We start from the raw sequence: 14,930 nt of genomic DNA on the forward strand, positions 1-14,930 counted from the left end.
GTTGTTAGGTGACAAGAGCGGCGTTTGGTGACGCTAGGGTAGACCAGACCGTCTCATTTCACTTCGGCTTTAACGTCTACGCAGGCTATAAATGGAGCATCCTCCATGGACAGCCTCCTTTGAAGGCTGCAGCCCGTGGATTGGGACGCAGCTACAGAGTGCAGGAGGATGTTTGGGTTGCTTGGCAACAACAGTCCAGTTTCAGTTTAAGTTGTGGAACTAGTCGAGTTGGTGGCGCAAAATAATCTGTTGTTGATTTTTACTTTTTAATAATATTTGCTGCTTGTAACTGTTGCACAAAACAAATATCACACTCATGGCCGTGATGTACTGAATATCATCATGGCTGTGATTATCTGCAACAAATACTGCTTAAATATCCAATTAATTAGACTGATATGAAATCATGAACAGCTTGGTATAAAAAACTGTTGTTACAAGACGTGTAATATATTTATTTGTTGGTTTGTGATAGTTTAGGTTTGGTCATAAGTCTAATGTGTTCTTTTTTGGCCCTTGCCTCAGACTCATTACAGGAGTTTTCTGTAATCCTGCTGTTGAATAATAAGACACATGTGTAGGTTCTGAGGCATATAAACCAAGTTTTCCTCTTTTACAGTCATTCAGAAATATGGCGTCGTTATAAATAAGAGTCTGTCTCAGTGATTTCTCAGAGAATCTTATGTTTTCATTTGTCTTCTTTTCTCTCTCAGGATGCAGATGGATTAAAGGTGGGCGTGGCTGATCTCATTAATCAGTGGGTGAAAGGAAGTGAAGATGCGAGTCGCTGTAGCTCGCCCTCCAGACCAACAGCAGCAGTGAGTTACAATTTGACCTTAAAAGACTTTTTTTTATGTCACTGTTATTCAGCAAAATCCACGTGGCATTTTACCTCAAATATTTCCTCTCTTCTCTCTGGTAACGTTCTTATATCTTACTTCATCTCAGCTGTGTGACAGTCAGCATTTTTCTCTGCTCTGGTCTGTTTCATGCAACCACGCCCCGGCCTCTTTTCAGCTGGTGTAAATCATCAGTCTAACAGAGCAGTCAGGGAGAGTCTGCCCCCTTTTGCTGCAGCAGCATCTCTCAGACCGTCTATACAGAGGTCACATTAGATGCAATAAGTCAGCAGTTCAGGGCCGTTTGTTTTTAACGACACTTCTGTCTGTCCTGTGGTTCATAAATGAGGACACAATGAAGTTATAGTGTAAATATCTATGAATCTGTCCCTGATAAATGCTGTGTCATCATCTGAATTTCAGGAGAGCTCAGCTGGTAAGAGATATAAATTTGTTGTGACGGGTCACGGCAAGTATGAGAAAGTTTCTGTGGATCACGACTGCAGCGAGGACGCGAACTGTGAGTCGGGTAAGACCAAACATACATCGTTCACTCTGAAGGCAGGAAGGTTTTAAGGCTCAAATAATGTTGGATTCATTTGGAGTTTTAACTGTTCAACTACTTCAATTTAACATTATCAGCAATAAAAAGGTGTGTAGTGTTACTGACGCTACTTTACTTCTACCTTCAAATACCTCATCTGACTTTAATTATGTGTAAAAATGTTGGATAGTATAATTTTGTTCACTCAGAGAACCGAGGTTACAACGTAACCAAGAGCTCTCTGTCATACTGAGATCTCTCCACTGTTACATATTCCATATAGGAAGCTGGAGAGATTGTCTCTGTACTCAGAGAACCGAGGTTACAACGTAACCAAGCGATTTGTTTTAACAGTATTTCTCACAATACATGTGAATTGAACACACAAAAAATACCCTATTTCCTCCTGTTTCATTACATTCATTTCATAACATTCAATGTAAGGAAATGTTTGAGCCTCATTTCAGAAAACAAGTAGCCATATTAAGACGTTTAACTTTGTTAAAACTGTCGTCCTAATCCCACGAAAAGAACAGTTTTGTTGGAACTTACTATTTCTATACTGTAGTTGCACACCATAGCATTGTGATAAAGAATGAAAAATACAAGTCAAGAATTTTACATTCATCTTTATGCATTTTTGAATCACACAGTAAACAAAAATATATTATAGTTGAAGCATCAGTGTAGTCTCTGTGGTTAGCTTATGGGGGTACAGCCCCCCTCACCTAAGATAAAATCCACATCATGAATGTTATCTTGAGGAAAACAGTTTTTAAAATCAAAAACAGCAACAAAAATATCTTTAACAACAACATGCTCACTTCTGCCACTGCAGCAGCAAAATCCACCAAAGCTCATCATCAAACATCCGTCCAGCTATCTCTCTCTTTTTCTCCCTTTGTCTGTTTACCTGACGATCATCATTCTTTGGTCTTCACTTCTACATCCTAGTTACAATCTAAACTCTAAACTAGTGTGCACACGTCCTGGACGATTCACCACAAGGCAGGAAATTACAATCCACCAACAAAGCCACAAGGTTTTTCCGTTAAATTTGACAACTTTGTATCTCAAGGCATCAGAAAAACTTTTCAACTTGTTGTTATGATTGTGATGAATTTGATTCTGGGATGTGTTAGGGATGGGCAATATATGATATGATGATCTCTTAATAGCACCAAAAAGCAATTATAATGCCAAAACATGTTAGCATTATCACTGTGATGATGCTAACATATTGGTGTTGATTTAACATTCACCGTGTCCCCATAAATTTAGTGTCAGTAAGCTAACATTTACTTTTTAGCACCAAAGATAAAGTGATGGGAATGTCATAGTTTTTCAGGTACTTAGTCATTAACCAAATTATTGGACAACTTTACCCGATTCATTAGGATTCAACAGGACCATTAATGTCAGTACAAATTCCTTTCCAAAACATCCCTAATGTGTGATGACATTTCAGCCCAAAATGGTGGACCAACTTAACAACATACCCAACATCGCAGCAACTAAAGAAATAACCTGAGCACCTGTTGACCTATGTAGATACTATATATTTATATATACTGACAGAAGTAGGTAAGGTATCATAATATCTTTGCACATTGCCCAACCTAAATAAACTCCCCCGTGGTTGTAGTTTCTTGCCCTGATCGGAAAGCCCGGACATCTGCTTCTTTGTTTCCATCCATACCTGACTTACAGAAATCTGCTCTGACTGGACCTTCAACCTTCGTCCATCTTTGTTTCACTTCTTTCGAAATCCATCTGCCCTGTTGTTCCAGGAATGTAAAAGCCCTATTTATCACAGAGATAAAAAACTGCCTACCAGCAGTGTACACTAGAAGCCTTACTTCATTTAGAAAAGTAGAAAAGGAAGCACATGAAAAATCAAACATTTGTCAAAATATCGACAGTACATGCATTCAGTCTAGGCTGTCATCACATGAAAGAAGGAAGTTGCCTTATGTTTTTCCCATTTGACAGGTTATAACTCAAGTAGAGCAGTTGAGTCTGAGCAGTAACCAATGGCACTTTAAAATATTTTCTACCTCCTCACTGCAGCCCATTTTTTCCAGTTAATTTCAGCTATTCTATTGTAGAAATCCACAAATGGTTTACATCTATTTAACAGCAAACAGCAGGTTCCCTCACCTATCTGAGATCATAACATCCTTTTTGTGAGGAACAATGCAAAGACGAAACCACACACATCACTTATCATCTATCAATCCCAAACATACTTTTGCACCAGTTCAAGTTACACATCTGCAGTACTCGTGGAACCAAATCCTCTCGCTTTTCTGTTGAAGTCCTTCTTTTCGTCTTCCTGACATTTGCGTTTTATCAGCCCCCTTTCAAACACAGCTGCGATTTTCGTGAGCGGCTTCTCTGCAGCCTCTTTGAGCTTCCTGGCATCAAAGCGGGGGCTGTACAGCAAAAGCGGCAGACGATTGACAAAAGATGGAACTTCGCCTTGGTTGTCCTTCGGTGCCTTTTTCTCCTCTGAATCTTTCTTGGTGGAATTGATCTGCTGCATTATTCGGTCTTTGGTGGAGAACATCTGAAAGAGGAGGGCATCCCACATTTTCAATGCCTTGGGACCTTGTTCTGCAACCACCTCCTGATTGGCACATTGGTCAGTTGGTGGTGCAAGAATAACATCTTGACCTATCATCTTGTTGCCGCCACTTGAATCGACCTGAGATTTGGGCTCCGGCTGTGGAAACTCAGGTTCCTCTGGCTCAACAACCATGTGTTTCTTGAGCCTCGTCCATCCACTGAGCTTACCCTTAAGGCCTTTTGGCTTCAGGGTTGCTTTGGACTCAGTGGATGAAGAAGGTGTCTCTGCTTTAACGGTCTTCTTGTCAGCAGTTGAAGATGCAATTGATGTCACTGACTTCGTGGAGGGTTCGACTGTCAGGGCTTCCTTCGGTGCAGCTGTAGTTTTGGTCCTCAGATCGTCCTTCTCCTTGAGTCCAGTTTTTTGCTGAGATGGCGGTGATGTTCCTCTGTTTGGAGATGGAGCTTTGACTGAGACTGAGGCCTGAGGCAGAGAGGCAGGAGTGGCAGAGTCAATCACAGCGGCTGTAACTATGGACGGTTGTATGACAGTATCTGTTGCTGGCTTTGCTGGGGAAATGTTCTCTACTGGTGGCTCTGTTGAAGTCTGAATAGTACTGGTGTGCAAGCTAATCTGGTCTGGATTGGGAGAAGACTTTGACAAATCATTTTTTATGACTGAGGGCTTAGTCTCTATAGTGGCAGAGGGAGGTCTTGATTCTACCTGCTTAGCGGGAGCTTGTGCTTGTGGAGTAGGTTTTCTGGTTAAAACAGGATTGGTAGAATTAATCGGAGCGCTAGATTCAGTGTTCAATGAGGAGAGTTTTTCTTCCTTTATGGAAGCCGTTGCTCGGTCGGTTTTGGTCTTGTGTATTTCAGATTTTTCTTTAAACTCAGCGCTGTTAATCAGGACTGAATTGTTCTTATTTGTGGGTTTTGCTTCTGGATTTAAGCTATTTTCTGTAATTGACATAGCACGGGGCTGAGCAATGCTAGCAGGTGTGTTATTTCGAACAGGTGTAATGGGTCTGTTTATCAGGTCTTTCAAACTGACTGGGGGTTTTGTTTCTTGATTATGGTTTAACGCAACGGGACTTTTCGGGCAGTGGAGTATGGTTGGAGTATAGGACCGAATAGGTGTATTGTGCCCTCTTGGCTCTGGTCGAGGGGAGCCTCTTGTTGCGGACCAATGTTTAGTTCCTGTAGGAGGGCTTAGTGGGGTTTTTGCATCTTTGGTTGCTTCAGCAAATGTTTGAATATTTGTAGCAGCTGTTTTATTTACCTCCGTGTGTGAGATGGCTTGACTATTTACAGTGATGTTTGTTTCAAGAGATTTCTTTGTTTCGGTGACCGATTGCCTTAACTGAACCACTCCAGTCTGAGAGGTCACTGAATTCAAAGAGGTTTGAACTTTATCTCCAGGTAACATGATTGGACTTTGTCTTGCTAACGTTGACTGTTCTATACTGGAACTAGATCTGTTAGCCATGACATAACCAGAAGAAGAGGAAGTTATTGTTGTTTCAGTGTTAGATGTTCTAGAATTTTTAGTTCTTGGAGGGGGACTTGGTATTGACTTATGGGCTATAATTGGCTGGATGAAAGGAAGTTGATCCTTTATGTTGGATGCAGTAGTACGATGTGGTGTAGATGTCTCGGATATTCTAGGCTCTGCAAGAAGGTTGTCAATCTGTTTATAATCTGCCCTTGAGTTTGCATAGATTTGTGTTTGAGCAACAGTAGCAGAAACGAGGGTTGCATCAACGGCTGCCTTTGCTACAGTTTGATTCTGAGGTCTGTCTGATCTAATTTGAGGGCTTTTTGGTGGGATATGCCTGATGGTAGGGCTAGAGGGCACAGTAGGTTTACTCCCCTGCATAGTATTTAAAGAGGGTACTGCTTTGTCTGTGATCATAGGAGCAATAGTTTCTGTAAGAAGCTTGTTTGGAACTTTGGTTTCAGAGGCAGTAGGAGTAGCAGAAGTACTGTGAACGTCTTTCAAATTAGATTCGTTTGTCTGTGCAGTTTTCGCCACAGGTCTAATTTGTTGATTAGCCTCTAAAGCTCCTGGTTGTCCGGGGGAGACTGTGGAGACTTTGTTGGGTGGTTTGGTCCCACTGTTTGGTATGTTGAGTTCTGTGTTTATTTTTAAAAGACTAGAAGTTGGTCTTGCATCAGGGAGAAACTTTGTTCTGTTTTCTGCTCTAGGAGGTATAGTAGGCAGATGCTCTGTGGGTGTTTTCCCAGTCAATAAATCTACTCTTCCATTGTTGGGTTGCGGATGTAATTGTGCGCCTACTGATGAGTTGCTGACTCTGTTATTGTCAATATAATTGTAATTGGGGAGTTGGGCTTCTATATCAATTTGTCTGGGCAGCATTGCATCTTTAGCAGAGATGGTAAAAGCGGTTTCAGTTGCTCTTTGGGCCTCTACTGTAGGGTTTTTAAACAAACTTGCTCCTTGAACCACATTATCCTGGCCACTGGATCCTGTGCTTTTCTGTTTGTTTAGAGGCACATTTTCACTAGTTTTGTTGAACTTTTGGGGCTGTGTTGTGGGCAAACTGGAGGTCATATTTGCTGGGAATTGAATGTCTGAAATGTTAGGTGATTTGGTTGCAGTCACAGAAGTGTCAAGTAGTTTGGTTTCCCTGGTAGGTTTGCCCACCAAGTTAGTATTGACAGCAGGTATATTTGGTACACTGTGTGCTTTGGAAGATTTCAAAGAGACACCATCTCCATGTAAATGAAATGGATGGATTTTTGTCTCTGCGCTGAGCTGTTGGGTAATTTTAGTGTACTGACCGGCTGCTGATACTGTGCAGGTACTGTACTGTGCAGAACATACAGATGCTCTTACAGGCTCATGCGGCAAAATTGATTCTGCGGTAGTCACTCGTTCTTTCGAAAATAGATTGGAGAATTGTGGCTCAGTGTTTGTTTTGTCAGGAGTACGTTCTCTATGAGCTACCATTGAAGGCAGAATGCTACCAGTGTTTGTCTTATTAGGTAAAGTAGTTTTGCTGCTCTCTTTTAAAAGCTTTTCTCTTTGTTTCTGTAAAAGCACTTCAGTAGCCGCTTGACTGACAGCTTTACTGATAATTGCTGTTTCTTGGTTCTTTCTCGAGAATAATACACCAATTACGTTGGGACTCCCTAAGAGTTTCGGTTCTAACTCAGTGGCAGGAGATTGAAAAGGCAGTTTTTTATGCTCAGCTAGATCTTTAACAGGATTGGCATTCAGTTGGACATTGAGACCATTGGCTGTTGGTGTACTGACTCCACCAGCACTTTGGCCTGACTGGACTGGAGCTATCTCAGTTCGTCCTGGCTGTTGTTTTGCATATCTGACTTTAGAATCTACATTTGCTTGTGTTATCTCAAGTTTTTTACTATTCTCTGTGACATCTATCCCTCTTGAACTATGCTGTGTTTTTGCATAAGAATCTTCTTTTACTAAAGGTGAGGAAGAGCTCAACAGACCATTGCTATTAGCCAGGCATGGATTTGTATTTAGCGCTGCCTCGATAGAAAATAAAGCCGCACTTTGTGTGTGTACCTCACCTGCTTTAGGTATCTGTATTGAAGCATCAGAGTATGAAGCTTTTGTTGTGGATACATCACTTGTGGATTGCTGCATTGTTTTCTGTGCCAAGCCAAAGGGAAGCTCAGGTTTTATTGTGTCCACAATAAATGCTGTAAGTTTTTGTGTTCCAATACTGAGGGCTTCAGACCGATTTTCCTCAAACACATCTTCGCTACATGTGGTGTTCTGTTCAGCTGGAATCTCAGAATCACTTGGCGATGACAAAATGTTAACAGCAGGAACCTCAGTTGAAGATGGAAGACCTTGATGTCCATTGGGTTGTTTAGTTGCATCAAACTTTGAGACCTGTGGTTCATCTAAAGCATCAGACTGTGTTTCATTAACCCTGGGGGGTGGAGGGCTAGTATTTGATGAAATTGTCCTAATCCCACCGAAGGCAAGATACTCAGCTGGAGTAAGCCCATAATACATGGATCGAGATTTGGGCTTTGAGTTTGCTAATGACATTTGACTTTCCAATAGTGACGTCAAAGACTTGCGTGCGTCAACCACAGGTGGACGAAAAGTGGACGACGGGGGGCTTGGACTTGGTGGTGCTTGCACTAAATTCACTGGTGTTGGGTTGAGATTTGAAGCCTTTGGCGAAGTGGAGTAAAACGATGGAACCTTTGGCAAAGGTGAAGCTTCACTTTCAGACACTTGGACTGTTTGCAGTTTTGAGACGACTGGTTCTGTCAGTGTTGGTTTGACCATAGCAGAGTCAAGTGCAGTCAAACTTGAAGCTAAATTGCTTCTGCTATGCAGCTCGGTAGTCTTCGTACAACTTACTTTATTTTGAATCTCTATCTCTTTGTAATTCCTAGCTTGTTTGATTGAAGAATTGTGATTAACATCATTCATCTTCAGTTCTTCTGTGGCAGCTACAGATTTACTTATACTGCTAGTTTGGATTGCAGACTTGTGTCTTGGAGCCTCATTGGGAATTACAGAAACTTGTGAATCTTGGGAGCAGTTGAAAGCAGGACTTGCAGCAAATAAAAGCGGGTTAGGTTTGGATATTTCAAAAAAGGGTGTGGATACTCGAGCTGGTGCACAAGAGGGAGTTTTAGGTCTTCCACATTGGGACCTAGCCAGAGAAAGATTCTGATCTGGGTTTACCACTGACACAGCTGTTTTCTCCCTGAATACAGCAGGTGACAATGCTCCTTGGCTGGTTGGGTTCAAAACTGTTAGGTCCTGGATGGAGGGAGGTTTAGAGATCTCATAAAATGTTGCCTTTGATGTATAAATCCTGGCTGGTGCAGCTTCAGGCCTTGTTTCTTTCACCGCTTCAACAAGTGATATTTTTGAAGCGGTTATCTCAGAGGGCATTTGGCTTAGAACACAGTTGCCATTATTGGTAGGTCTGGCAGTCCAAAACATTGTCTGCGTCTGAGGGCTTTCCTTTGAACTGGCGTTTGTCTCCCTCTGGCTGGGAGTAAAAGCTTGTGTCTGAGTGTTTGAAACCGATAGCAGCAGTGGAAGAGGAGGTAGGTCTGCAACTTGAGAAGGTGCCGGGTCTGGGCCATAGTTAGGGGTGGCTGGGGATAGGGTCAGGCTGTGAGTTGATATTTTAGTGCTGGACTGCGACACAGCAACTGGGGGGACTGTTGTGACTGACCCATGGGAATTTGGTGTCATGTTTACATTGAATGCAGAAGGACGAGGTATTGCTGGAACCTGCTCAGGTGGTGACGGGGGTGGTGAAGCCGAAGGTGGCATCATAAAAGGAGTCATGTCATCAAATAAGAAAGAAGAGCACTCATACAGCGGAGCCACCTGCTCTTCAGAAGTCCTGATTTGATCTATGTAGGACTGAGGGGGACCGTAGGGACTGCTCCGAGGATGGGGGAATGCAGATGCAGAGTGATTGTAGAGGGAGCCAAAAGGTAAACTGGAAACCGAAGAGTCTGCAACGTAGGCTGAATCTGGTGTCCTTGGTGGGCTTGACTGATCACTGTGCTCAAGGTCTGTGCTCGCTTCGTTGACAGGCGACAAACAGGATCGAAAGGGGACAGGCGTCTGAGAGAGGCTACCTTTTTTCTTGGCTCTCTTCTTCTTGAGTTTCTGAAGCCTTGCATTGTCTTTGCCTGGTTTCGGCATTAAGGGCGGAGGATACTGCTGGGACAGGTCAGGATCCAGCCCATTCGTGTAGCCGACTTCCATCAGCATTTTAAAGGCCTGCAAAAAACAGATTAAAGACATCAGTCTATTTATCTTCAGCCAGAAACCTATAATCTAAACATATGAATTATTCATGAAAAAATGTGTTTTGTGATGTTTAGCTTCATTGTATTTGCTTGATAACAAACTCACTAACCCTAACCCTAAAACTGCACAGAACCAGATGCTCCTAACATTATTTGGCGTCGATACTAAAAGAGAGAACATCCAAAAAGACAAGAGCCAACAACATGTCTAATGAAGAAGATACAAATCCCCTCAGTATTAGCTATTACGTCTCAACCCATTAATGTCCACAGTGGAATTTGATTATTTGAAGTTCAAAGTAGTAGTTGAAAAACCTGACTACCCTCGTGTCCATCAACTAAAAATAGTTTGTTACAGAAATGGTTGTATCTCAAAAACAACAAGGAGTAAAATCAAATGCTTCGTATCGTTGGATTCAGAACAACTAAAATTTCAATATTAAATGCATTAAATCTATCATCTTGATTTTTTTTTATTTTAAATCACAACTTTGTCTACTAATTATGACGATAAATATTCACCATCATCATGTTTTGGTTTTGTGTAGCCACATGTATAAACCTCCACCTCCAAAAGAAAATGTTCTGTGGGACTTTTCCTTCACATACTAAATTTAGTTGATAGTCATTAATGGGTTAACTGGATTATTGAGCGATCACAGCTGAAATGTAATGAGATGCCAGTTGTATGATTTGATGACACTAAGCATCTCGATGTGTAGAGGAGTTTTGATCAAATACAGAACCATCATTAAGTACATCTTTGATGGCAGAGTTTGTTCTTCATTGAGTATGGATATAATAGATGTTTGAGTTGGGTCATTGATTGGGTTTATAGGAACTATAATTGTTGATTAGTTGTTTTTTCCCTCTTTTTCAGCTGGACAGTTCTATGAAGATTTGTGAAAGACGAGCTGGACTTTGAAGAAGAAAAAAAACATACTGCACACATTTTAGCCACTATCACTTCATCCTTCCCTTTAAACTTTCAGTTGGTATTTAAATCCTGTTATGACGATTCTTTCCTGTGAAACTTTGGTAACATTTTACAAAAGGTAGTGAAACAAATAGTGAATCATTTTCCTGTTTAACAGGTATCCACTTATTTTGTGAATTATCATCTCAGCGGTAGTACATCTTTAATACAATGAAATAAATGTAATTGAGACGATTCTTTGTGTTTCATTTGTGAATTCTTCACCTGCCAAAGTGTCTCTGTGCCTTTTTTGTCGTTTAATGTTGTGAGCTAACGGTCTGACTGTGTTCCTGGTGTTTTGTATTCAGCTGCTAACCAACGGTACTGATTTAACCCGCATGCTAACGGCTCTGAAACAAGCCTGCAGCTGGCTTTGTAAAACTATGAGCTCTCATGACAACGGCCTCATTAGCAGGTTTTGAAACTTTTAATTGGGTCCTGAAGATGCTGCATGGCAACAGGAAGCGTCACTATTGTAAATAGAAAGGCATGTAAAGCTGTTGCTTATGGCGAGGCTACTTTAAAATGATGACAAGGTACTTATGAAAATAGTCTCTCAAGGAGACTGTCAGATTTAAAAATGACCTCTGCAGAAAATAAAGTAAATCCAAAGAAAGACGAGTGGCACATACAGGAGGATGATCAGGTTCATGCAAGGAGGAGGGGTGGTAGCATAAAGCTAATGTTCAGAACCAAAGAAGCTAAAGGTGTTAGCAGCAGTAAACTGGGTCCAAATGCCTTTGTCATTGACATGACAAGCAAACAGTCAGGGGGTCAGGGGTGTAATTAGCTGACAATAAATGTAACATACATTCCTTTGTACCCAGGATTATGTAAGACAACGGTGTGTTTGTAAAGGAATTGACAGTTTTATTTTAAAGTACAAAAGCTTATACAACAATCAAATTTAAATGACATCCTATCATAGCTCGTTTTGTTTACTGTAATGTTATTTGGTCGTCTCTAGTGACAACATTGTTCCCTTTCTGTCTGATTATTGGAGGATCTTTGGGTGACAGTAGGAAAGGTCCCAGGTCTAATTTTAGCCCGAGGGAAATAAGAGCAAACATCCTGACACCGAGCACCTGCTGCCTGCTGTCCCGCGATCACACAAACAGCCTCAGTCTGCTGGAAATCAATCCGAGGCCCAAATCCTCTCAGAGCTGCTCCGACCGTGAGCTTAGACTCAGATTTCGAAGCAATGATTATCTTAAATTTTTAGTTATTGTCATGTCTGCACCAGTTTGGTTATAGGAAAAAGGAGAAATATACCAACCGGGACGTTTTACACAGATTTAACTAAAATATTTAGACGCTGCAGTAAAAAGAAAAAACACCTCCTGTGGATTCTCAAAATTTAAACAGTCGGATTGTTTGGCTGCTTTTGAGCGAACGATTTACATAAATCTCTGTCAAAGTGACTCAAACAGTCACGGCGACAAGGAGGCCAGCTGACACATGAGGAGTCCCCCTTTTAAGGCTCTGGGGTTGGATATCTGGGAGGCTTCCATTGGAGCAGCTCAAAAGAGGAAAGTGTAAGATTAGCTTAGTGATAAAACTGTGTCGTGACCTCAATCTATAAATCTTTAAAGAACTCAATGAAACAAAATGGAGGGCGAGGTCTTCATTAATCATCACGTTTATTAATCAGAGCGACACTTACCGAGGTGGAAACAGGCGCTGCTTGTGTTTTGCTTGACAGGCTGCAAAGCAAACGACAGTTCAGTGTAAGACACGGGGGACAGGGGCACATTAATGTAGTTACCATTCACGACTAAACTAAATAAAAAGGCCAAACAAAAGAATCCTCAACGTGCTGGTGTGCATTTAACTTAATCGCTGACTCATACTTGTCATCTGTCACAGCACAGATTGTGCAGAAACATACACAAGGTGAACAATGCAAGCTGTTGCTCTCAAAGATAAAATGTCTCGTATGCATCATGCCTTTAACATTTCAGATCGTGCACGTGCTACTATCAAATCCTATGCATCATTCGCAGGTTAGCACCAGGCTAATTGGCCGTGACCACGCTGCAGTTCAACCAGCTTGTCAATCAACACGCACTGAGTTTGACTGGTTTACCTTCGGCGAGCGGCTGTCGGGACAAAGTGCTCTCTGCTTGTTAATCCCAGGCTCAGGGTGCCACAGGGCTCATCCTGAAGTGAACTGGAGCCTTAGGGAGCGAGCCACAGCGCCCGGAGCAGCTCCAAAAATAAAACTGTCGCCCTCAGTGTGTGTTGCAGGGGCAGATGGGGGTTTCCAGGCCACCTGAGATGGCTGAGGTGCAGCCCCTACAGGCAGTCAGAAGAGACCTCCACCTGAGGGAAGGTGGTTGTTTGTGTCTGTTGAGCAGACCAGCAGTGACGTCCAGTTTGTACCATCATCATAGGCCCTCTACCTGACATTAACAAGGGTTGATTCAATTCTTTTAACACAGCCAGTGATCAAATCTTGTTTACCACAACAACCCCAATTAAATAACCAGCATCTTAACTTGTTCAGGCTTTTAAAAACTCTGTTAAAGCTCCATTTTGAAAGTGTTTTAAGTTTCTACCAAAAAAGTTTGTCTTGGGATTTGTATAACTGTATTTATGTGAAATGTTGGTTTCTTGTACGGCTGATGATTTCGATATAAAGTCCTTATAGACCAGACAAAAAGCAGTCTAACATGTGAAAACATTAGAAGCTTCCTGTTTTCTAAAAAGCAGATTTACGATGACTTTGTGGTTCTACATTATGGCTGCATTTGTTTGTGCAGATACAACGGAATGACAAGTTCCAAAACCAAACCTGTGATTAAAGTTGTTCTGTGTTCACTATCAAAACATTTCAATAAAGTTGGGTTGAAAAATTCCAAAATTAGCCATGACGTAACATCTAGACAACCTCCTCACCCCTCTCACCCGATCCAAGCACCGGACCTGGGGGACAGAGCCTTCTCTATTGCTGCCCCCTGCCTCTGGAACTCTCTCCCCCATCACCTCAGACACTCTCCCTCACTCCCCTCTTTCAAAACTGGTCTCAAAACCCAACTTTTCAAATCTGCTTTTAACCTGTGACCGTCTGTGTTTTTTTTTCTTTTTTATATACACACTTTAACTTTATTTTTCTGCACGTTGATTGTTTTGTACTGTATATTGCTTTTACTGTCTTTGCTATGTTGTTTTTACATGTAAAGTGTCTTTGAGTACCTTTTAAAGCGCTATATAAATAAAATGTATTATTATTATTATTAGATTGTGTGTATATACTCGAGTTACAGCCTTTGTCAATGCTGCTGTGTACATGTCTTCCCATGCAGTATCTGTTCTGCAAACCAAGTGTCGCTTTACCTCTTAAAAATGTATTTCTGTCAGGCATGTGGAGGAGGACCAGATTATCTGGAGTTACCGTTGGTTTATTAAGGTTAGTCTGTCAATCTGTTTGAATGTAAAGTATGTACATGACCAGCTGTGCCAGTGGAGCCACTCGGAGGCCTGTAGGTTGTTGTAGCATTCAGCTCCCAGAGGAAGTAAATATAGAGGCATTTAATTGTATCTCACACTTTACCATAGCTCTAATAGTAGTTGTAATTTGCATATGAATAAACCTCTGCATTTTATTTCATAATTCATGGAGTCACTATTTTTGCATGAAAGCCTCCGACCACCAGGGGCAGTATTGTGCAGCACTGAGCAGCAGCTTCTCAGTCTGTGAGCTAATAAGAATGTATGCACCTCCCAAGGCCACATCCAGGGAGGGGTCTGGGGTGGCCACAGCCCCACGTGAGGTCCCTCCTCTGAACTGCTGATTGGTTAGCTTGCTGTCGTCAACTACAGGTGGCGTCCCAGTTATCAAATTAACAACAATATCCAATGCTACTCCTCGTTAATTTACCAGATTAGCAACAGACAAGCAACCCTGCTACAAGCTGACAAAGTTGTTACAGCATATAGCCTGTTAGCAACAATTAGCAACATTAGCATGTATAAGGGGTTCTGTTTCTAGCAACATGTTAAATTTAAGTGAAATATCAGCTCATCTTTAGCCCTGCTTTAGTTTGATTACATTATTCCATCAGGGCCGTCTGATAATAGCAGATAGTAGTGACCCAGACGTCCCTCTCCCCAGCAACGTTTTCCAGTTCCTCCTGAGGGATTCCGACGTGTTCTCATGCCAGGCGGGATATATAATCCCTCCAGCGAGCTCTGGGTTGGCCCCAGG

General features: G+C 41.8%; 2 protein-coding genes across 3 annotated transcripts in view; one reads left to right on the top strand and one right to left on the bottom strand.

Moving 5' to 3' along the window:
- The window catches only part of LOC138591327 (lymphocyte-specific protein 1-like), a 30,389-nt gene extending 19,481 nt beyond the window's left edge, over positions 1 to 10,908 (top strand). Inside the window, exons 12-14 of one of the 2 annotated variants that reach the window (XM_069661889.1) lie at positions 714 to 818; positions 1,263 to 1,368; positions 10,628 to 10,908. In XM_069661889.1, the coding sequence (XP_069517990.1) occupies positions 714 to 818; positions 1,263 to 1,368; positions 10,628 to 10,653 (237 nt within the window). In that variant the 3' untranslated portion in view covers positions 10,654 to 10,908. The remainder of the gene's footprint in view (positions 1 to 713; positions 819 to 1,262; positions 1,369 to 10,627) is intronic. The other variant, XM_069661898.1, reaches the window with a different exon arrangement.
- LOC138590708 (proline-rich protein 33-like) lies at positions 2,062 to 5,077 on the bottom strand. The gene has a single exon (XM_069661096.1). The coding sequence runs from the start codon at positions 4,922 to 4,924 to the stop codon at positions 3,650 to 3,652; it is 1,275 nt and encodes a 424-aa protein (XP_069517197.1). The 5' UTR covers positions 4,925 to 5,077; the 3' UTR covers positions 2,062 to 3,649.
- Positions 10,909 to 14,930: the final 4,022 nt, after the last annotated feature.

Source organism: Semicossyphus pulcher, unplaced genomic scaffold (genome assembly GCF_022749685.1).
Source record: "Semicossyphus pulcher isolate SPU_LCO1_2020_fin unplaced genomic scaffold, fSemPul1.0.p SCAF_1, whole genome shotgun sequence".
NCBI lineage: Eukaryota > Metazoa > Chordata > Actinopteri > Labriformes > Labridae > Semicossyphus > Semicossyphus pulcher.